The 23,001-nt window shown below is 46.6% G+C and overlaps 1 protein-coding gene across 6 annotated transcripts in view; it reads left to right on the forward strand.

Moving 5' to 3' along the window:
* Positions 1-23,001, forward strand: part of LOC122378701 (voltage-dependent calcium channel subunit alpha-2/delta-3-like) — a 50,681-nt gene that overhangs the window by 21,929 nt on the left and 5,751 nt on the right. Inside the window, exons 6-23 of one of the 6 annotated variants that reach the window (XM_043360120.1) lie at positions 773-889; positions 4,435-4,586; positions 4,882-4,992; positions 5,775-5,967; positions 6,511-6,683; positions 7,479-7,703; positions 10,231-10,425; positions 12,040-12,129; positions 12,558-12,614; positions 14,853-14,933; positions 15,168-15,242; positions 17,068-17,190; positions 17,526-17,597; positions 17,773-17,929; positions 18,359-18,568; positions 19,365-19,394; positions 21,201-21,282; positions 22,759-22,878. In XM_043360120.1, the coding sequence (XP_043216055.1) occupies positions 773-889; positions 4,435-4,586; positions 4,882-4,992; positions 5,775-5,967; positions 6,511-6,683; positions 7,479-7,703; positions 10,231-10,425; positions 12,040-12,129; positions 12,558-12,614; positions 14,853-14,933; positions 15,168-15,242; positions 17,068-17,190; positions 17,526-17,597; positions 17,773-17,929; positions 18,359-18,568; positions 19,365-19,394; positions 21,201-21,282; positions 22,759-22,878 (2,263 nt within the window). Of the gene's footprint in view, positions 1-772; positions 890-4,434; positions 4,587-4,881; positions 4,993-5,774; positions 5,968-6,510; positions 6,684-7,478; positions 7,704-9,501; positions 9,550-10,230; positions 10,426-12,039; positions 12,130-12,557; positions 12,615-14,852; positions 14,934-15,167; positions 15,243-17,067; positions 17,191-17,525; positions 17,598-17,772; positions 17,930-18,358; positions 18,569-19,364; positions 19,395-21,200; positions 21,283-22,758; positions 22,879-23,001 lie in introns of all 6 variants that reach the window. The other 5 variants (XM_043360123.1, XM_043360125.1, XM_043360122.1 and 2 more) reach the window with 5 other exon arrangements.

Consider the following 23,001-nt stretch of genomic DNA (forward strand, 5'->3'; position numbering starts at 1 on the left):
CTTTTTCAACAAACAAGTTTGCAGCAGTTCCGTGAATAGAGTGGGCTTCTTCATCCCCAATTTTGAAAAGCTGAACCACATTTCCGAGTCAGGATCACGAAAATGGATGATATGAGAAAAGTTTGGAAAGCTCACGAATATTACAAATTTGCGTTTTTATCAAGCATGACAGCAGGTACAGTGTTGTCTTCTACGGTGAACGAAGGGCGGCAATGATAGACATATTGCCATAATTTACCTTGAGCTCGTGCAGTCACTCGTGTTCCCATAAACTGCTGAAAGCGAATGTGCCCCATGCACGAATGTGCCCCACTCTCCCCTACCCCCAATCTCAATGATCTGTATCCGCCTATGATTTTTGAAAATGCATATTTTTAGGATCCATGTGAATTCCTGGTTCATTCTCTATCGATCGGCAAAAGTTGCGTTAAGATTGGTTCAGAAACCTGGCCGTGATAAACAGTATAAAATGTATCTGCAATTTGCCAGCTTTTACCCCCCTCTACCCCCCTATTGACATTTTCTTAATTTTTATTTTTTAGAAATGTAGATCACGTTGAGCGAAATCGAATGCCGTTTGAATTTTGAAAATCGGCCCGTTAGATCTCGAGATATGAAGGGGGGGGGGGTCGTAAACAGCCCCCCCCCCTGCCACTAATAGGGGTAGCCAGGAGCCTGCCACTAATAGGGTTAACTCACCGGCGCCACTGTGACAGAACCGATTAGTCTGAGACGACCCGGATCAGTCACGGCCTGAATCGCGTTTTGGCAGGCGTGAAATGGCTGGTGGACCCCAACGAGCCGGACATGTTCGACTGCAGGATGAGGGAGTGGTACATCCGCGCCGCCAGCAGCCCTAAGGACGTCATCATTCTGCTCGACCTCTCAGGTGAGAGCCGGCAGAGCTGCTGAGCGCACTGGCACTTCACACTGTTCGTGTGGATAAATTACGCTTCATGCACTGTTTAGTATGGATATTACCCGGTTTGGTATGGACATTACCCGCAAATTCAATATTACCGCCGTCAGCTTACTCACCAATTAAAGGGACCCTCCCGCCTTCAAAAAAGTTAATGAATTGGCATGAAAGTGATGTCGCTCGGTTCAGAAAGAGCAAAAACGAATATCTACCAAATTTCATCGCAAAATATTCACCGGTTTTCAAGATATTAGACTCTTACTTTTGTTTGCTTTTTGGGATCTCCGCTGTTCCTATAGCGACTTTATTTGAAAGTGCGGCATTTGTTGCGCGCAAAGCAGCATATCCCGCGCCCTGCTGGGGGTCCTGGATTTCCACGCCCTGCTGGGGGGGGGGGGGGGTGTTTGAACACCCCCCCCCCTTGTAACTCGGCTCCTGGGCCACGTAGCGATACGCGGAAGGCGGCGTTCGAAAGAGCTTCAAAAATAATGACGAAATCACTTCGGTCAATTTTTTGGTCAGGTCAAAGGTCAGGTCACCAGAGGTCATTGAAGGCAAAATTTCGCCGATTTCCAGGTCGAATGTCGAAAACTTCCAAGAAGCCAACGCATAACTCGGGAACCAATAGAGCTACAGCGCCGCGGAAAAGCGCATTCGATAGCCCTATTAACGCCCTTTCTGAGTAATTTTCTCAGATTTGACCTAACGTCAACGGTTTTGCCTGCAGGGGGCAAAAACTGCAAAAATAGCCGATATTTTCGAAAACAGTTTTTCTGCAATAACTTTTGACCCAAGCCTTGTACGAGCTTACTTTTACCGGCATCGTGTTCCTCTCGTCAAGACGCATCGAATGAACTATAACTTGACCTTGAAAGGTCAACTTGAAAATTTGACCTCAGGTCAAGGTCATGACCTGACCGGACAGGGTCATGTTGCATATCAGTCGATCCGTATCGTCGAGCTGAACACATCTAAGGCGTTTTCATCGCTCTAGCATGCCTCTATCAAAAGTTATTTGCGAAAAACTGTTAGATACTATTCGTGACCTAAGATGACCTCAGGGCATAAACAAGGGTCACGGACACCATTTTCAAGTTCAGTGTGTCTAAACTACTTGTAATTCGGTGTTTGGGAGTGTTTATAATGTCTTTCATCCAAAAGAGGCGCATTTCAATTTTCTCCCATTGACTTATAATGGGGAGGTCGCAAAATTGACCTGACCTTAGGTCATCGATATCAAAATTCTGAGATATACATTTTGTACATGCTATTGCTCTTAGCAATCGCTGAAAGTTTCAAAGCGATCGGTTACTCGGTGTAGCTATGACAGACATTGAAAGTTTTTATGAGGTGAGGTCACATTAAGTGACCTGGTGACCTGACCTTGAATGGCCTTGGTCTGAAATTTTCACAACCTGTGTAGAATTGATGTATGATAAGGTGTACCAAAAACGGCGGCGCTCCGCGCCGCCGTTTTTGAGATATTCGCGAAAAACCACAAGGGGGGGGGGGTGTTCAAACACCCCCCCCCAGCAGGGCGCGGGATATACCACCGCGTGTTACAAAACGTTTTAGTCAAACATTTAAAAATCGTTAGATATCTGCGCTGACGTCACACATTCAGAGGGATATTCCTTTGCATTAGCCCCTCTGAATCAAAATGCTGCAATTTTGAAGTTCAATATTTTCGAGTTAACCCTCGCCCTGGCAGGGCATTTTTCATAACACGGCCTGGCAGGGGGGGGGGGGTCGATGCGACCCTCCCCCCTCGCGATTGGCTCCTATGGCACCTAGAAACACCAAATTTGGTAGGTAGGTGGGCCCCCTGGAGTTCTCGCCCCTGTGCAAATTTGGTTGCTCTAGGTCAATATTTAGGGGGGTTTTGGGGGGTATAAATGCAAAAATTTCGCTAAAAACAGGTCAAAAGTTTTTCGCTTATAACTTTTGATCTAATTAAGATAGAGCAAAACGAAAAGCACCAGTGAACTCAGCACGTCAAGGCGCGTCGAATGATGTACTTTTTAGCTTGCTTAAGTGTACTTAAAGTTTTTTCTTAAATTTTAAGTAAACTTAAATTAATAAATTAAGTTAAAGTTAACCAAATTGCATCATATCGCATATCATTCGATTCGGCTGATCACCAGGAACACAATGATACCATTTTTTAAGCTCTAGCGTCATTATGTGCCAAGTTATTGGCAAAAACGTCATTTGACCTCAGTTGACCTCATTTGACCTGACCCATGTATAAGTACACCAAACAAAGAAGCACCAAGTGACCTGCTGTTAAGTACTGTGGTTTCAAAGCACAAAAGTGATAGAACGAAGCGGATATCTCCATTATTTTCCGAATTTAGTATTTTCCCATAGGCTTAACATTACGACGTAATGACCTCTAACTGACCTCAGGTCAGTGACCTCAAAAAACCCGAACTATATGTTATACAACTCGGTGAACTTAGCACATCCTGAAAGTTTGAAGGAAATCAGTGCAAAACTGTGAGTTGGACAGGTGCAAAAAGAAAATTGAAATTTGACCATGACCTTGTACCGGTTTTTCTGACCTGGTGACCTGACCCAAGGTCACCCGGACCTGAAATTTTCAGGTCATATGTAAAAAGGTTGCCCCATAGGCTGTGCCAAATTTGGCGGCGCTGCGCGCCGCCGTTTTTACGCTATCTTTGAAAAACCTTAGGGGGGGTCGCATCGACCCCCCCCCCTGCCAGGGCGAGGGTTAAAGGAAATAGTTCACTTTTTAACATGGGTTTTGAACTGGAATAGCAGTTCCGTAGCTTGGGCTGAGACGAGCATAAATCAGGAGCTTTTACAGCCCAACGATCACCCTAGGCAAAGATATTCTATTTCTCGTCCCGAAAAAGGTGTCTTGCGTTGAGGATGTGTGCCTTGCATATATTTCCATCCAGTATGAAAAGAGCATGGGTCCCGAAAATTCTTCAGAAACTAGAGAAATTATCTACGAGAACTCTAGAGAAATTCTCGTACTGATCAATTAGGACATTCAGGGGAACATTATCAGATCGAGCAGATCGCCCAAATGCCGGTGGCTGCGATAATTTCTCTGTTTCTGAAGAATTTTCGGGACCCATGCTCTTTTCATACTGGATCGCGTGTGCCTTACAGAAACTGAAAAGTTCTTCCTATATCAAAATATAGAAAAAAATCTTTTGTTATAAAAAGGTTTTATTTTCTTTGCTGATTATTTTGAACATAATAAATCATAAATCGTTGCAAAAAAAAATAATTTCGTGAAAGTGAACTATTTCCTTTAAGGCATTTCTCGATGTTGTGAGTGCCGAAACCGGTAATTGTGAGCCAGGGACCCCATTTTGGCTATCTCAACTCAAATCTAATGTGCAGGTGGGAGGGTCCCTTTAAGTAATTTTAACCGACGAAGGACGGCATACCTATAATTGAGCACGTTATAAATCTATGGGTCCCTCACATTTACAGAAAAGTTACGTTTTTTGGCGCTGATATTCTCGGCCATATTCCAGGATCCATGACCGGCCTCCGAGTGGAAATTGCCAAGCACGTGGTGCTCAACATTCTGGACACGCTCAACACAAACGACTATGTCAACATTTACAACTTCTCCCAGGCGGCCCAGCCTCCGCTGGTGCCCTGCTTCAACAACACACTGGTCCAGGTGAGCCCACATGGCACGGCCGACCCAAACACACCACTCTGTTGATCTCGCCGGCGTCCTCTAACGATAACAACACGGGAGATGATGCAACGGTACACGACAAAAGCCCCTGACCTCTTGCAGTGAATACTGTTTCGTAGGACAGGTCTGTGTGATGCTGTATACAGCTGCAAATCTAAAACCATCGATTATATTTATAACCGGCATTTCTGACGCAATACAGCAACGAATGATTGTTAATCGGTCAATATTTTGAGCTGTGCAATTAATGAATAGTCTATGATACGTTTCACAGGCCAATTTAGAGAACATTCGAATCTTCAAAGACCGTCTGGAGAATATTACTACACACGGACTGGCGAACTTCACACTGGCCCTCACCGAGGCGTTTGAAGTTTTAACTAAGGTGAGTGGAAAATAACAAGTAAATCACTTAAGTTTTAACGATTAGAAGGCTTGGTTTATTAGTATGAAAACTATACCTACCTATATATTACGCCAGACGTGCAGTTGCAAATTAAAAGCGGTCAACCAGGCACATATGTATCACTGATGTAGACATTCGATCTACCTCATCCATAGTACTTCCCTAATTAATTAACTTTCAAAAGTGATATACGAGTACCTATATCAATTTAGTTCTTGGTGCAAGCGCCAATATTTGAATCTCATAGTTCTAGCACATGCGACTCCATATCGGGAAATATACGAATAAGCTTAGTCGCTTTCTTATGGTAATTATTTAAAAAAAAAACAGGGATCAATTTGTTTCACTCGGCAATGCAAAAATGACATCACACTCATTGGCTAATTATTTAAATTCATTGCCAATCCATTTCAATTTAATTGATAAGCAGAAGTCAGACCCATCGCGTTCATTTTCTAAAATCAGACTAGAGCAATAACGACTGCACATCCCAGTCACATGTATATAGTCTATCATGAACAACTTCACCTCATTGACATCATCGTAAGCCAGCTCTCGACCTTCCTATTCTAAATGCATAGCGCTTTGATCTGGGGTCATGCATAAAACATGGTCACGGCTGGGGCGCGCCGCGTGTGTCGTAAACTCAGAGCGGCCGCGGCTGGAGACCCGGGCAGTGCGCCTGAGACCCAGGCAGTCCGGTTGGGTCACCGGCAGTCTAACTAGTAGGGACCCGCTCACGACCCGTTCCCTGTCGGCAGGCGCGCGAGAACAACGAGAGCAGCCAGTGCAACCAGGTCATAATGCTGGTGACGGACGGCGCGCCCGACAAGTTCCAGGAGGTGTTCAATACGTACAACCGGCCCAACATCCGCGTGCGCGTCTTCACCTACCTGATCGGCCGCGACGTGGCCGACCGGGAGGCCGTCGAGTGGATGGCCTGTACAAACAAAGGTGCGGCCGGCACCGGCGGACACGGCACCACTGAACTCTATAGGAGGGACAGACGACACCCGAGACTAGGACAAACAGCTGTTTTGTCATATTGGTTTTTGTCATATAAAATGAATGCTTTGCAAAAATTTGTGCAAATGATTTGCACTTCGACATAAAGTAAACGGGAGCCACATAGGTCAATGCATCGGCCTTTCAGTTGGCTTTTCATTTCACGTGCTTAGAGTGATAACTTCATCTAAGTCGGTTGTAGCTGGATATTGAGCGGTTAGCAGATGATGTGACGTCAATGCTCTATACTGACTGGACGTCCATGTGAAGCAAACCGCGCGACACCCATTTATAGAGACCGCACTGCTGAGACTCGGGCTCGGCTACTTATAACTGCCTGACCCATGTATCGACCTGCGACCCTGGCCGCCAGCTCCAGCCGCCGGGTGGTCTAGCGGTACTGATGACGTCAAACGAGGCACCTCTGGCCGCCAGGTCAGCTAGGAGTCCCTTGACACTATTGGTACTGGAGGCACCCCTGCTCACCGGCAGGCTACTTCACGCACGTGACGGCGATGGCCGAGGTGCGTGAGCAGGTGCAGAAGTACATCCCGGTGCTGGCGCGGCCGCTGGTGCTCTCCTCGGTGGTGAACGAGTCGCAGCAGGGCGGCCACTTCAGCTCGCAACACCCGGTCATCTGGACGGGCGTCTACGCTGACATCGCCGTAAGGAACGCACGGCGTCAATCGCCGTACTCTGACCCGCTCCTGATACTTCCGATCCCATTGTGGATGCTGGTTCCTGATCCCGTCTTATGTAGATACCGGCAATCCGGTTGGAAAAAATAGCAAGCATGGCGCTTATAGGAGCAGACTGCTGACAGGCTGTCGTCAGGACCAGACTCTAACCAATATTCTGTCGTCAGGACTAGACTCTTATTGATAGGTATTCTGTCAAAATCAGACTCTAACCGGCATAACGTCGTCAAGACCGGACTCTAACCGACACCCTGCCATCAGGACTGTACTCTGACCGACACCCTGCCATCAATTCAGGACTGTACTCTAACCGACACCCTGCCATCAGGGCTGTACTCTAACCGAAACCCTGCCATCACGACTGTACTCTAACCGACACCCTGCCACCAGGACTGGACTCTAGCCGACACCCTGCCACCAGGACTGTACTCTAACCGTCACCCTGCCACCAGGACTGTACTCTAGCCGACACCCTGCCACCAGGACTGTACTCTAACCGACACCCTGCCACCAGGACTGTACTCTAACCGACACCCTGCCACCAGGACTGTACTCTAACCGACACCCTGCCACCAGGACTGTACTCTAGTCGACACCCTGCCACCAGGACTGTACTCTAACCGACACCCTGCCACCAGGACTGTACTCTAGTCGACACCCTGCCACCAGGATTGTACTCTAACCGACACCCTGCCACCAGGACTGTACTCTAACCGACACCCTGCCACCAGGACTGTACTCTAACCGACACCCTGCCACCAGGACCCGAAGCTGACCGACTGGCTGTGGGAGATCCGGGAGCGGGAGCGCCAGTACCGCCGCAGCAAAAACTACCAGGAGCTGCTGAGAAGGTCCACCGGGCCTGGTGAGAGCTCAGCCGGTGCCCAGTGCTATGAGGACATGCAGAACTTCCTCACGTACGGCGTCGAGAAACTCAACAAGTCGGAGCGCGAAATGAAGGAGGCCGAGATGTATCGCGAAACCAAGGTGAGGTGTCATTCGCAATACAATATGATATTGCAATTGCTGTCATTATAACGTATACTACCCTTTATATCGAACAAACGGCACGACGGAATACTTCTTATTCTTCAGTAGCAGTAAAAGGGGAATCATCATACATACGAGTAGGTACTTTGAATCAACTCAGCAAAAAGGGCGAACAATTATTCAATCGATACCTATAACGTATCGATATAACGTAAAAATGCTACGCATTTATGTGACGGTAAATGTAACGTCAGAAAAATAAGGTCTCGTACTAATATATTGCGAAGGCGAGAAATGTTTTTGCGCCTTTCATCTAAAGATAACAGTAAATTTAGAGTTTTAACTTATTTGAAAAAAAAACTAGCTGTAAGTAACCGCTTGTTAGTTGCACCCTCCAAACCCTAATGCAATTTAAGCATGCTGACTAAAAGACTGGTTAGCCTATACTTTGGGCATGGAGCGAGCCACACTGACCGCGCCTGGCTACAGAGGCGGCTTGTAGTCACTGTTGGCCATGTACTCGTATCCATGCTGTGATGTTTGTGTATATTTGTGTTGTATGTTCGTGTGTGTCGGTGAGGGAGCTGCTAGCGTGATCTACGTATCTGTGTATAAATGACCTATAAACGTGTGTTCTCGCGTGCATACTTGTGTGAGACAAGTGTAGGTATGCAATGCGTGCACTGTACACTGCATATGTGTGAAAATGTGCATCGACGCATGGTATATAGGTATGAGTGAGCGCAAAAATCTCCGGAAGCATAAAAGATACGGGCAAGTTCATTGCAATGTACATTGGGCATAGTTTTGAGTCGGTAGCCATATTCACATGAGATGAGCACCAAAAGAAAATATTTCAAAAAAGTATGGATAGACTGTAGACCTGTTAAGTAGGTAAGCTAACGCAAAAGAGGTCAACTATTTTCTCATGTAAGTACCTATGGATCTGTCCCTGGTCAAGGATACTTTCCAGTCACGTGTACATGCGAGACGCGCGTGCGTGCTTTGTACTTGGTGCGCTGTGTGAGCCGTATGAAAGGGTCTGTGAAAGTCTGGGTCTGTTCCCGCGCAAGTTTGTGGCATAGCCGTTAGTCGTTAAAGGGACCCTCCCGGCTCCCACCTTCAAAAAAGTTAATGAATTGGCATGAAAGTGATGTCGCTCGGTTCAGAAAGAGCAAAAACGAATATCTACCAAATTTCATCGAAAAATATTCACCGGTTTTCAAGATATTAGACTTTTACTTTTGTTTACTTTTCGGGATCTACGCTATTCCTAGCGACTTTATTTGAAAGTGCGGCATTTGTTGCGCGCAAAGCAGCATATACCACCGCGTGCTACAAAACGTTTTAGTCAAACATTTAACGGACGTTCGAAAGCCTGATGACGTCATCAGACTCCCGTAATGGTTAAGAGATAGGGACCACGCTGGTCCCACCCTGCAAGTAAAGGGAAGAAATTTCTTGAACACCATAAAGCTGCGGGGGTTGCGACCAGGATAAATGGTGGTTTCTGAGCCTGGCCGCAAACTTGGCTATCTCAACTCAAAACTAATGTTAAGGTGGGAGGGTCCCTTTAAGTCGAGTCAGCCTACCATTGGTGGCTGCCTCAACAGTGTCCTGCCTGGTCCCAGCTGGTTGTGATGGGCCGCCGTCCCGCCTGGTCCCCTGGTTGTGATGGGCCGCCGTCCCGCCTGGTCCCAGCTGGTTGTGCCGGGCTGTTGTCCAATGTCCCGCGGTAGCACCGCTGCACCAACGTTCGGCAATGTACCTGAGACTTTGTCCTCGTTCTTTGTAGCTAGACCTACGTGAGAGGGACCTCAGCGATAAGTGGACATTGCACATTGTAAGTCCCACAGACGCTACTTTGGATTTTGCCATTTATTCTCCAAATTTGACTCGCCTGTTTGCACCCACCTCTCCGTTTCTTCGTTGCTTGTGAATGACTGCTGCCTGGATGTCACCACGTGTGCCTTTGACCGTGACACAGCACTGCAGGTGATGGGTCGCACTCGCCAACCCCGTGTACAACTGCACAAACACCACCCGAACAGTAATATCTCACCCCCTGATTCAGTCCAACACAGCTCGGAGTCCTTATGCCAACTCATTTCAAATGTTAGCTACAAAAACTGTGTAGGTTATATTGTAATTGGTCCGTTGACTGTTACCTTGGAATATACCTAATCTCAATGTAAACTGAATTATACATAATGGTACTAGTTGATATATAAACACCAATCCAAAAACTCTGGACATCCTGCAGCGATGTGATGCACACAGCACAGCTTCCCGCCACTACAGCACAGCCCTGCAGGTGCTCTGGCCGGAGTGGGTGCACGTCGGACGCTCTGCAGCTCGTCTCTGTGTGTGTGGCGATGACCTGTGCCGGCCACCGCCGGGGCCCCGTGTCCGCTGTGGGGTCGGGCGTGCTGTCCCGGTGGCCGGGCTGGTGGCGGGCCGTGCTCCACGTCTGACATGCTAGCGGCGCACGCGCTCTGCTCACCCTGTGTGTCCTGCACCGAAGCATGCTCGCCGCCGGAGGAGGGCGAGGGCGACTCGGCACCGGGTGCGCCACGCGCGCCACCGCGCCGTCCACGCCGCCGGCCTCCAGTCGGGCGGGCGCAGTCGACTGCCGGGAGCGCACCACCTTGACGCGCTTACTAGCTCGAGTGTCGCTGACAGGCGGTTGTATGAGGAGTTTCTGAGACATCACCACCAGGTTTGTAGACACCGCAGTCGGTCGTCTGGCATGTGCATGGAGCCGCTGCAGCGGACGCGTCGTTCGTTCGTTCGTCCAGTCGCTGGTGCACGTCGCTAGCCGCCCGGTCGGACAGAGTGCTGCCGTGGTCGGTCGGATCACCTCTGAGGTCACTCCTCTCCTCCCCGCCTCATCTGCTGAGCTTTGTAGCGCTGTATGAAGTCAGAGCGCTCGGTTGGTCGCAGCTGCAGCCGTTGCTCTCGTACGTGACTTGTGCTGTCGATCAGATGTCCCATCTGGTTCCCGGGCCGCCGCCTTACGAAGACGCAGTTCAATTTGCTGTTGTGGCAGTCCGTCAGTGTTGGTGTGTTTGGCTTGGATCTAGAGCGGCACATGTGACGTCTCCTCGTATGCACTATGCAGGTCGGTAAAATTGTTTGACGCACTTTTGGTTTCAAAACACCAACTTAAACTTAGCTAGGCATTTATGCGGAAATCATGCAATCACGTTTGGCGGGTAGGTGGCTGCGCGACCGGGTGTCGCGCTAAGCGAGGCTTGTTGTGATGGACACCAAGAGCGCATTACTGGGACTCATCGTGTAGGCACGGTAATTTAAAACGAAACTGAAATGATAAATGTTCCGCAAGTGAGTGAGATCATGGTTTGAACGTGCCTAGCTCTTACAAGTTCTCAGCTGGTTCAATATGGCAACGCGGGACAAACGATGTTCCATTCAGCCTAGAGCCCTCTGCCATTGAGATACCTAAGATGCAGACACAAAGGACTTGCATTACTTGCAGACAAAATTCGTTTTGCCCAGATAAATTTGTTTTACATTCCCGTAGGACTTGTCGGAAATGCTTTTGTTTGATGTGTATCTTTGGGATTTAACTAGTAATAACTGTGCGATTCGCTTCACTGCGCTGGCGCCATTAGTCTGCAGTTATTTAGGTGCGGTAAGTCCATGGCGGTATGTTCAAGAAATCGTCGTTCCAGTTTGCACTTTTATCCTTTTAGACCTACCGTGTGCACTTGTAGCAGTATGATTTATTGAAGACATAGTTGCAAATCTTAAATACCGACTTTGCTTAAATCGTTCATACCAACTAATGCACCTACATATGCGGGATTAAAATGTGTCAATGTTACAAAAATTACGAAATCATACAAATTACAAAAATGGTGTACGAAAAAAAATACGGAAAAAGGAGAAATACGCGTGTATACCGTTTCTCAATTCTCATTTCGTTTTTATTAGAAACCCCGGCTGATACAAGACAGCAACTTGTTCATCTTGTTCGAACCTCAGCCTTCGTCAGCCTCGAACAAATCTTGCCCCGACAGGCCCAGCAGAACAAGTAAACCATTTCGATTGAAGTCGGTCCTATCCCCAGTGAAAAAAAGACCGCACTTAACATTACATATCACCTTTCTGTACACAGGACGATGCATACCGGAGGAGTACCCAATCCCTGGAACCCTGCCTCCAGTAGTGAGCCTTATCTCCCTGATCTGGAGGAGCCATGCCGCTGGTCCCACCAACAGACACAGCGTCTTTGCTGGACCTGACAGTCAGGCCCCACCGACAGTCTGCACTGGAGCTCCCCACTGACCGGCCTCTTCGCCACTCTCAGGGCATGACGGACAGCGAGACCACGCAGCGCGGCTACCGACTGGTCACCTCCATCGCCATGCCCGTTTTCGACCGACTCAAGGAGCCCAGGGTGAGAGCGCAGTGCCACCGGGCCCTGACCCTGCGCGGCCCCTGTCCTGGGCACACCGCCACCCGCGCCTACACTCAGTCGGATGCCTACCCCACAAAGCCCGATCTGGGACAGATATTCCGGCTGCCTCTGACGCCAAAGGCGCTTACAGATACTGTATGGGTAGTTTTCAACTCATGGGCTGATGCACTATTCGTTTCGTTGCGTATTATCTACCGAGGAAAGGATCGACAAATGAGAGATGGGTAATTAGCTAGTTCAAGTCATGGCTCTATAATGATTTCATTTTCAGTTGAATTGATTGCTTTCATAACCCTTTGTCACTGCCCATTTTTACTTTTTTCAACATAACCGTTTTTAACGCCATGCTTGTGCACCATGTCTCATTTTACCTTTCCCGGCCCCTGACCGATGTCGTTACTCCACAGAACGTGACGGAAAAGGTTTTCGTCAATAATACGCAATGGGTTTACCGTACCCAAGAGGTATCCACCGATTCAGGAATGCGTTTCAGCTCGAGTTTTAGATCAGCTTTCGAGTCGCTGAGCGATAGTTCGGACGGGTGCCAGCCTGTGCCCCGGGTGCCGCTCGCAGGGGACGGAACACGGCCGCGCTGGCTGCCGTTTCACACTCCGGCTCATTTCCTGTGAGCTAGCTCAGATTGTTCTGGCTCAGCGCGGCCCCCAGCGGCCCCCGCGGGCGACAGACCCGTTTTTGTAGCTGCGTGACTGCCGAGCGCGAGTGTTTGTGCATGTTTGGCCGCGGCCTCCGGGCCCGACTGCAGAGACGGAGAGTCGGCCCTCCATTCATAGAGACGGCAGTAAATAGACGACAGTACATAGATGACAGTCCATAGACGGCAGACCAGTCGGTCCCAACAGGCGGCGCAAGTTGGCCACCTCGGGACGTAGTTCCAGGCCTAGGGGAGAAGCCGTTAGTTCGCCAGTCGGCGCAAATGGAGCTAGCTTAGAGCGTATATCTAGGAGTCCGTAGCGGCGACATAGCCGGACCGGACATACGTTAGTCGGACATATGTTGTTCGGCTCATTAGCGTCTGAAACAGCTACTTGTTAGTAGAAACTCGAGGTAGAATTGTACAATGTGCAGTGACAACAGCCTTCCTTCATGCTAGCTCTCAGCATACCAATAGTACTAAACTAAAGGAATATATTGTGTAGGGTCAGTGCTGTGCTTGAAGTTTCGACTGAGCATTCACTAAAAAGTCCTTATTTTTGTCAGCAATGATGATGATGTGTTTACTGTTTATCCACAAGTTTAATTAGGTTTCGATTCATGTTGCAAAACATTATTTATTTCATTTTCATGCAACGCTTCGCATATATGCATATGATATTCTATATTACATCCTCAAGCATATTATATTCTATGAAGCTCAAACGAATTATATAACTGAACCTCTCTCAACCAAGAGTCGCTCGATACCAATTTGTTTTCGACACTGATTGGATAAAATTCGTTTAAACTCCACAACTTTATGAGGTGAATGGAAACTACGAATAAGTATAACTGCCCATAGATCCTATAACCAATATGGCTGAGCAAAATTAAGAGCGCGATGTACGAGAAGGATATTGTACATTGCCTGCTAGTGTGCACGCTTTTATCAGCGACGAGTCACCATGATTTTTTATCAAGACCGTGATTTTGCGCTACCAGCTGAAGCTGCTTGAATAAAATCTTGCTTATACCTAAAGTAGCTTATCAATTCTTTTGGACCACAGTTCATCTATTTCTATATATAACCACGCTTACATTTTGAAAACCAATGATTTTTATATCTCTTTCATCTGTAATTACATCATTATTTGACAGCTCAGTGGATCTCGCTTTCCATGCGTATGTATGCCGTTTGCAACTGTACAAAGATATCCATGGCGCGATGTGCATGTAGCTTTTCACCGGGAGATGCATATTGGGGATGAGATAAGCTAAACCGAAAAGACGCTAAGACGATTTAAGGGAGAGAACGACCTTTGTTTGTCATTCAGACTTGGATACCTCAAAAGACATTCGCCAAATTGTTTTCGATTAACAGAAATTAGCGAAAACAAGAATGAATACGAGTCAGTTGGAAGCGTTTTAAAAGAAAATAACTTGTCTCACATTATGCCGCTGGATTATGTTTCTTTAAAACAGGCATAACAATCGGACGCGATCCGGGTCACCACGGCACCAGACCTAGTGTGGTAATATATAAATGGCCCGATGTGATATAAGCCCTCAAACGAGATCACGGTCCCGCTTTGATACAGCGAATCAAAGCAGGGAAATTAAGTGTCACTGTCAACGTTTATCATTACACTTTTTCACCGAAGTTGCAGCACTAAGTTGCATCGAATCAATGCAATGTCCAGTAATGGCAGACATATAGATTTCTTCTTTAAAACTTTCTCCCGACAGGTATGTGTCAAGACAGTAATTAGCATGGGGAACTATGAGAAAACAGCACAGTTCTGACACTGGAATGTGGTGTCGCAAAAGTCATCCAATGTCCATACCACCCGGACGTAAAGTGCGACAACTCAGTCGACACACTGACGTCTTCTGCAGTGAGAAAGGGACCATGCCTGAATAATTCGTGAGCAGAAAGGAACAGAGCGATTACCGAGCTGGCCGCATGTGAGCGATGAGTGGCCATACGCTGCAGCCGTCCCACCGCCCAGTCTGACGCCCTCCGGTTCCCTGGCCGTCGCCTGTTACAGAAAAAGGTGGCCCGTCTGCTGGGCGTGGCAGGCACCGACGTGCCCCTCAGCGACATCCAGAAACACGCGCCGCCCTACAGGGTAAGATGAACGACTCAAACGTACCAAATCAGCACTGTGAACAGCTTAATCGAAGGATATCTACGGCATTACTTATAATTTTAAGAACATCATATCGCATAAAGCAAACATTGGCGCGATGTCTTGTTAGGTATTGCAATTTGCATAGGGAATATATGCATAACCGTACTACTGATGTAGTTATGCAACATATATCAAGCACATGAAGGTGATGTACGACTCCCGACATTTCAGCTCGGTGTGAACGGTTATTCCTTCATCATCGACAACAACGGCTACATTTTGTACCACCCCGACATGCGACCAGTGGTGAGTCCTCCGACTTCGAGCCCAAAGACAGCAGTTACCGCTTGGAAAACGCTTCCTGTTTGCCTTTCAGTGTTATTCTATTCTATGAACAGTTACCTAGCTCTTGCATTAGCTGCTTCGTATACCAATGCTTCTGACGTGTTGATAGTTACATGTATAACTTCCTGTGGTGCTTTTGGTTCCACCTTGTGAATTGTTGATGTGTTAACACTTCTGTTTTTTTTTTGTAATTTTACGTTATTCATGTGTATACATAGTTAGTACAGAGATATGCAGAGATCTAATTATGTTCAGTATTTTCATTTGCCAACTATTTCAGCAGTGAAATGTGTTATATGTGTTCTAGTTAGCTCTGGCGTTCATCGAATGGGAAAAGCTTATTCTTCCTCACATGGATCACTCTATGCAGAAGGTACCTAATAGCGTAGCACTTGGGTCGCCACTGATTCGGAACCTTATGGCTAGTGAGACTGACCATACAACTGCCCGCGTAGCCCTCACAATAAAATGCATGAAACCATCATCCATGCAACTCAAAAGTAACATGACCAGATGGAAATGATGACACACCATGAATGTTGTTGGCCAATGGCCATTTCCACCTTAAACGGACCCTCCTCTGGCTCCTACATTCAGAGAAGTTAATGAAATGGAATGAAAAGATGTCCCGTGGTTCAGAAAGATCAAAAATGAATATCTACTAAATTTCACCGAAAAAATATTCACTGATTTTCAAGATATTTGACTTTAACTTTTGTTTACTTTTTGGAACCTCCGCTGTTCCTACGTCATTTGGAAGCAATAATTTGGCATCCTAAAAGTGCGGTAGAGGTTGCGTGCAAAGCGTCATATACCACCACGTTTTACCGATGGTTTTAGTATAAAATTTTTTAAAAATCGTTAGACTTCCGCTGACATCACAAATTCTAAGGGGGTATTCAAATGCATTGACTAGCCCTTTAGAATCTGAAAATTGCAAGTTTGAAATTCAATGTCTCCGAATTAAAGCAGTACTCGATGTTGTGAGTGTCCAAACCGTTAATTTCAAGCAAGGGACCCTAATTTGGTTATCTAAACTCAAAACTAATGTTAAGGTGGGATGGTCACTTTAAGCTAAGCTGGAATGTATAGCTCCGCAAAATGACCAGTCGCAAGTGAGTTTCTGATGATTAGGTAGTAGCTAGAAGGTAACCGTTTATCACCCTGCCTATAAACCTATATGACATGAAATAATCTGCAAAATATCAAAATATTTAACAAAGGGGTTCAGTGCATTATACATTTTGCATTAGAGTGCAGACGGTCATGGCGCATGCATTTAAACAGGTAGTTAGCCTAGTTTGTATGGAATGCAATGAATATTAACCATTTCATTTGGTAGATACCTAATTATATTCTAACTTAGGCATGACTATTAAACGCCAAAGAAAACAAGAGTAACTTAAGGTGCTGACATCATTGACGATAAATACATGTACACTTATTCGACAATAAACTGAAAACAATATTTTTGAATCACTTCACAATTATCTCACCCATAGAATAATTCCTTCACGAAAAAAATTTAAGGTGCAGAAAGGGAAATCAGACCATGGCGCACTTTCAAATGGATTTGGAACTATAACACCGAGAACCTGCCCACAGTAATACATATGAAAATTCAACAATTTTGTCGGTTGACTAACCTTCCACCTCAGGCTGAGTCTGCTGCTGAATGCACGATATCCAACAGATCAATTATGTTTCGGGCTCGTCAGTTATGAGTCGAGCTATACGTCCTGTATATATCCAGTAAGTGTGACCGCCCTGTGACCTGCGTCTGCAGCACCGGGAGGCCACCAAGCAGTTTCAGGAGATCCTGAAGCCCACCTACAAGACCGTCGACTTGGCTGAGGTGGAGATTGTAGACGTAGACCAGCCGCGCTTCAACCACAGCAAACTGTTCGAGGTAAGAAACTTCAACCATAGCTGCTCGAGCTAGGGGCCTTCAACCACAGAAAACTGAGCGAGGTAATACACTTCAACCACAGCTGTTCGAGATAGGGGCCTTCAGGTTTCAACCACAGCAAACTGTGCGAGGTAGTGGGAGGGGCCTTCTAGGTTAAGATAGGGGGAGCCTAAATGGACAATTCTACAATCTATCTTTGAAAGGCATAACATCTTATCCTAATGAAAGCGCACTGCCTACCATTTGAGTACTTATGCTCTACTAACCCAATTTTATTCCTTTTGAGAGCACATTATGTAACCTGCATTTGACCATCAACAACTGTTCGTTTTCAGCTCCGAAAGGGCATGATCGACGGCTCGAAGGCACAACATTCGATCCAAGTCCGACAACATCTGGACAATATGGTAATAGTGCCGCGCAAAATAAATCCCAATTAGGCCCGTAAGGTTTACTATAAGCCGCACTTCTTCATACTTTAATCGTCTCAAAGGTCAAATTCACCTCGAACTCCGTCTCAGATCCATCAACACAACACACTGAGCCCGTTTTTAGCTGAGTGTGTCTGTGTTTGTGCCACAGAAACGGGTGATCAAGCGGCGCCAGAAGTACTTTTACACGCCGCTACGGCCGACGCCGTTCTCGCTGGCGATCGTGCTGCCGGAGGGCTACGGCAAGAAGAGGATCCGCGGCGAGGTGGAACTGACACAGGCGGCCAAACACGGAGAGCGCAGGCAGAGTGAGTGACGAGAGAGAGAGAGAGAGAGAGAGAGAGAGAGAGAGAGAGAGAGAGAGAGAGAGAGAGAGAGAGGGGAGGGAGGGAGGGAGGGAGGGAGGGAGGGAGGGAGGGAGAGGGAGAGAGAGACAGAGAGAGAACAGGGATAGAGTGACGAGAGCGAGCAGACAGGCTGAGTGAGTGACGAGCGAACGCTGCAACCGTTCTTACACATAAGGCAAAGTGAAAACACCGTGTAAACTTGAACCATCTCGAGCGTAGAAGCAAATTGTAATTTTTTTGGGATTTTAAAGGAAATTGTAGCAGCGCTGATCTGAGGCCACAATTCCACTTACCAGTACCTATTTCACCTGTGAACGACTTACATCCGTATCCTTTGTATCGTTATGGCTACGAGGTACCGTTTACTGATGATTTCGCTCGTGTTTTCAGTACTGGAGTACTTTGCGGGTCCGAATTGGAGCGTCCACCCTGAGTGGGTGTACTGTGAATACGACAACGACGCTCATTCGTTAGACACCCCGAGGTCCCAGTATCTGCACTTCCTCGAAAAGGCGATGAGCACGCCCGGTTTCGAGTGGCGCTCTCAGCGACTGTACCCGGTGGAAAAGCTCAAGGAAGCCGGACAGTCACAGTATCGCAGTGAGTTCGTCACACAACGGTGACAGCCAGCCTGGATTGCCCCGTTTAAGCTTGAGCGACGTGTCTTAGAAACATGTTTGTTTGTGCTATAGTGAGATCTGTTTGTGCGAGTAGGTCGTGGTCTTTAGAATGTTAAAGGGACCCTCCCACCTTCAAAAAAGTTAATGAATTGGCATGAAAGTGATGTCGCTCGGTTCAGAAAGAGCAAAAACGAATATCTACCAAATTTCATCGAAAAATATTCACCGGTTTTCAAGATATTAGACTTTTACTTTTGTTTACTTTTTGGGATCTCCGCTGTTCCTAGCGACTTTATTTGAAAGTGCGGCATTTGTTGCGCGCAAAGCAGCGTATACCACCGCGTGCTACAAAACGTTTTAGTCAAACATTTAACGGACGTTCGAAAGCCTAATGACGTCATCAGATTCCCGTAATGGTTAAGAGATAGGGACCACGCTGGTCCCACCCTGCAAGTAAAGGAAAGAAATTTCTTGAACACCATAAAGCTGCGGGGGTTGCGACCAGGATAAATGGTGGTTTCTGAGCCTGGCCGCAAACTTGGCTATCTCAACTCAAAACTAATGTTAAGGTGGGATGGTGCCTTTAAATGTAATTTGACTTTTTGTTGAAAGTGGTGTTGCACAAAACTAGGACCCGTGGTTCGATAGATATGGTTGACTATTAATTGTAAGGGTCTGAATGCAGATATATATTTACCGCAGACTTTAGGATTAAAGTCTAAAAAATAATTATGCAGTTTTGGGGCTAGATCTTTGACGAAGTTCATCTGTTTCAGCCGGCCAAAGAGAGGAAAAAACGTATTTCTGTAAGTATCTTATAGTTCGTTTTTTTTTCAAAAGGACGCTGGCTCAAAGTGCAATATCGAAGCTCTCACGTGAGTTTTGGCAGCTTCAGTGTCTGGCCAAGAATTTCTTACCGAAAAAATAATCGATTTCAAATTTTGCACGGTAAGTAGCTGGAAATTGTTTCTTAAATATGAACATACCTACTATGATGACGTCACTGGTGGCAGCAGGCACCCAAATGTCCGTGCAATGGGACAAGTGTCAACGAATTTGGGTGAAACTTAGTTTTTCACTGTTGCCGATCATAATCGAGTAAGCGGTTCGGTCCATGATAGTTATACGATACATTGCAATACATGTTCGACAGCATGACGTCACCACTGTTCCCATATCTGGTTCCAAAACGCACATATGGAAATTATCGGGAAGAAATCACATGTTAAAATTAGTCGATGTTCGATTTTCTCAGGTTCAGTTTTTGCTCGTTTTGGCGGCTAAAACACGTGCTTGTTCGAAAAACATACTTGGAGCCAGCGTCCTTTTGAAAAAAAAAAAACGAACTATAGTCGATATTGGTACATGAATAAAGGAGCTGCGCACTACGTCGATAAATGTTAAAAATGTGACGATTTGTAACGTAAATGCTCGTTAACCCTCGCATGTGTGCGGCGTTTGCCAGCTTCCAAATGTAGGGGGGGGGGGGGGGGTCGGTTGGCCCCCCTGCCGTTTGGCCCCTGATCGAGCTAGAGCATAGCGGAAAAAAGGACGTGCTGCCCGTCACGAGACGAAACCGATTATACCTAATTTTAAGGTCCTAGGTCATTGGTTGACCTTCCAGGTCAGGTCAATGACCCAAAAGTCGAGAAAATCGGGGCCTGTTAGAAAGTCGTAAAGTGTGGCTACTGGCTACTATGGTTTTTTCGGGGTGCTGACCACAAATATCGTGTTAGTTTTGATCACAGATGATGTCTTTAAGCATTCAGATCAGGTTGGATCAGGTCAGGTCAGGTCAACCAGTAGGGGTCGTGATGGGTATTCGTAGTAGGTGTCAACCGCCTCTGACAGCTTCGTGACGTAACATGTTACGAAGGCACCAAAACTACTTCGTAAATGCTCAAATGGTTTCTAAATTCGAATTCAGCTCCAAAACTAGCCTAGAAACATGTAAAACTCAAAAAAGTGAACCGAGGTCACCAAAGGTCAATGACCCGACCTGACCTTCAGGTGACCTTGACATTCACCCTAATGCATGGGAGCAACATCGAATCACATGTTTGAATGTTTGAAACCATGAAAAGCTTGCAAACGCGCGGCTAATGCGAGCCGACATACGCCGAATCGCGATTCCGGCCAAACATGGCCTCGAGAAATAGGTCACAGGTCAAAGGTCACTTGAGTCAGGGTCATGCAATTTTCAGAGTAGGTGTAAAATTGATCAACTCAAGGGTACTGAAAGTTTCGTCGCGATCGGCCGCTTTTTGCGCGAGTTATTTGCGAAAACCATGGGGGGGGGGCCATCCGACCCCCCTACACAATACATATGCGAGGGTTAATATCCGTGACTAATTGGGTAGAGCCTGCCTACCGGTAACAGGAAATTAGGCAAATTCTAATGTATTCTTACTCCTATGTTATCTTGGCCCTTACACGTTAGATTATATATGCGCCTGCATAATCATTAATCATCCCAACTTCTGATTCGACTCTATATTCGCTAGCACTTCACGCTGTGTAAGAGCGCTTGACGCTGATGATAAACGCTTTCCTTTGTTCACCTCTATTGCATGACGAGATTTACATAAAACGACCCCGTGTTATGTTCGCAGGTGACCGAGAGCTCTTCCAGTCTGTGGTCTTCGACGCCAAGGTCACGATGCAGTTCAAATTTGGACGGGGACAGTACGACTCGTAAGTGAATTCCCATGAAATGGCACTGACGTCCTAAGCACCATATCATTCTCTAAAGCTGCATTTCAACATGTTTGTTCATCTCAGCATGCAACTATGCACTTCAAGCCTAATGAAGCAATATGCGCAAATTTATTCGTTTCGATTTAGCTACATTGAAAGCGTCATTATCGGTTCACGCTAGTTGAAGAGGAAAAATTAGGCAGCTAAACAAATGGGCACCTTTACGAAATAAATGAAGGTGATTGATAAAAATGCCTCAATGGTCAAGGAATTGATTTTCAATTGTACCTACATTATTATTCAATTGAACGGTATTAGCATTGTGCATTGCAATAAATGTGCAATGGTCGATGGCGTATCTGTCGATGGAAATCTCAGTCAAAGATTTTGACTGCCCTCGCAAATAAGAAGACACTGAACCAGGCAGTTTGGTTGACCTGAGGTGTTTCCGCTAATGACGCCTTCGCTGGTCGGCTCTGCACTGTGCCTGTGACGTTGACGCACTCTGACCGTACCGTGCATCCACTCTTAGCAAGCACCCACTGGCCTCATACATCGCACAAATGGACAGGTACAGTGTGTGTTCGGCCCTGTTCGCTGTGTATGCAATGTATGTGCAGTGTTTATTTCAGTCAAATAATGCGGAAAATCGTTGGCGGATTCTGAGCGAAAATGATCGAGTGTTCAAGACAGGTAGCTTGAAATCCTACGACAATGACTTGGCTCCATCGAAAGGATAGATGTTTAACTAACACATATTGGTATAGCGTAGCTTTGTCAAAATGCTGACGTTTTCGATCAAGCGAACCCGCAAAAGCCGTGCACCCACCTCAGCTTCTAAGCCGGTCGATCATTGCCCATCTGCTTTGATCCAAGATGCAACCGTGTATACTCAACGACGTGAGTCGCTATTCTCAGTGATATCGAAACGGTGAATGAGAATACGATGCAAATGCATTTCTTAATGGATTTTAGTCAATACTTGAAAGACGGATCCTTTGTGAGGGGTTATTTTTGACAATAGTTGCATACGACTGACAAGATATTCTACAGATCTTATAGATCTTATAGATAGGCTCCACAGTCCACAGAGACAAGTTATGGCGACTGGCTGGCGTCTCTACAAAGAAGTGTTTTCAGGTTTTTTTTTAAGGTAAAAGGCGTAATATAAGAATCAAATCTAAGCGAAGTACTATCGTAGAGCTATGGGTCGCAACGTCGTGTGGCCAGCCGGCAGGATTACCTTATTATCACACACGACGCTGAGGGCTTGCAACAGCCGACAGGTAGGTCTTGCCTTTATCAAAAACATGTTAGACGGTGAAATAATTATAAGGTTAACTAGTTCGTTTCATGTAAACTATGTATGTAAGTATGATATAGCATCCCCGAGTAGTGGTCGCGTTCCAGCCTTGACGCGATCGCCGTCAGAAGTCGCACGAGTGCCGCTCGTCACCAGCGTGTCCGTTTCAGGGCCGAGCAGTTCCGCACGTTCGGCGCCCTGCACAGCTTCGTGGCCACCAGGTCCGGCTTCACGCGCTGGAAAACCTACTTGCCCGACGACGCCCAGATGACCATCGAACCCGACAATCTGTGAGCGACTGTAAACTCACGCAGATGCCAGATACGATGGCCACTCTTGATGGTGGATGTGAAACTTCTGATGCGTCGTCTTCTATGTATAGTGGTTGATAATTGTAATATCAAAAGACGTGT

Source organism: Amphibalanus amphitrite, unplaced genomic scaffold, assembly GCF_019059575.1.
Source record: "Amphibalanus amphitrite isolate SeventyFive unplaced genomic scaffold, NRLGWU_Aamphi_draft 000063F_arrow, whole genome shotgun sequence".
Lineage (NCBI taxonomy): Eukaryota > Metazoa > Arthropoda > Thecostraca > Balanomorpha > Balanidae > Amphibalanus > Amphibalanus amphitrite.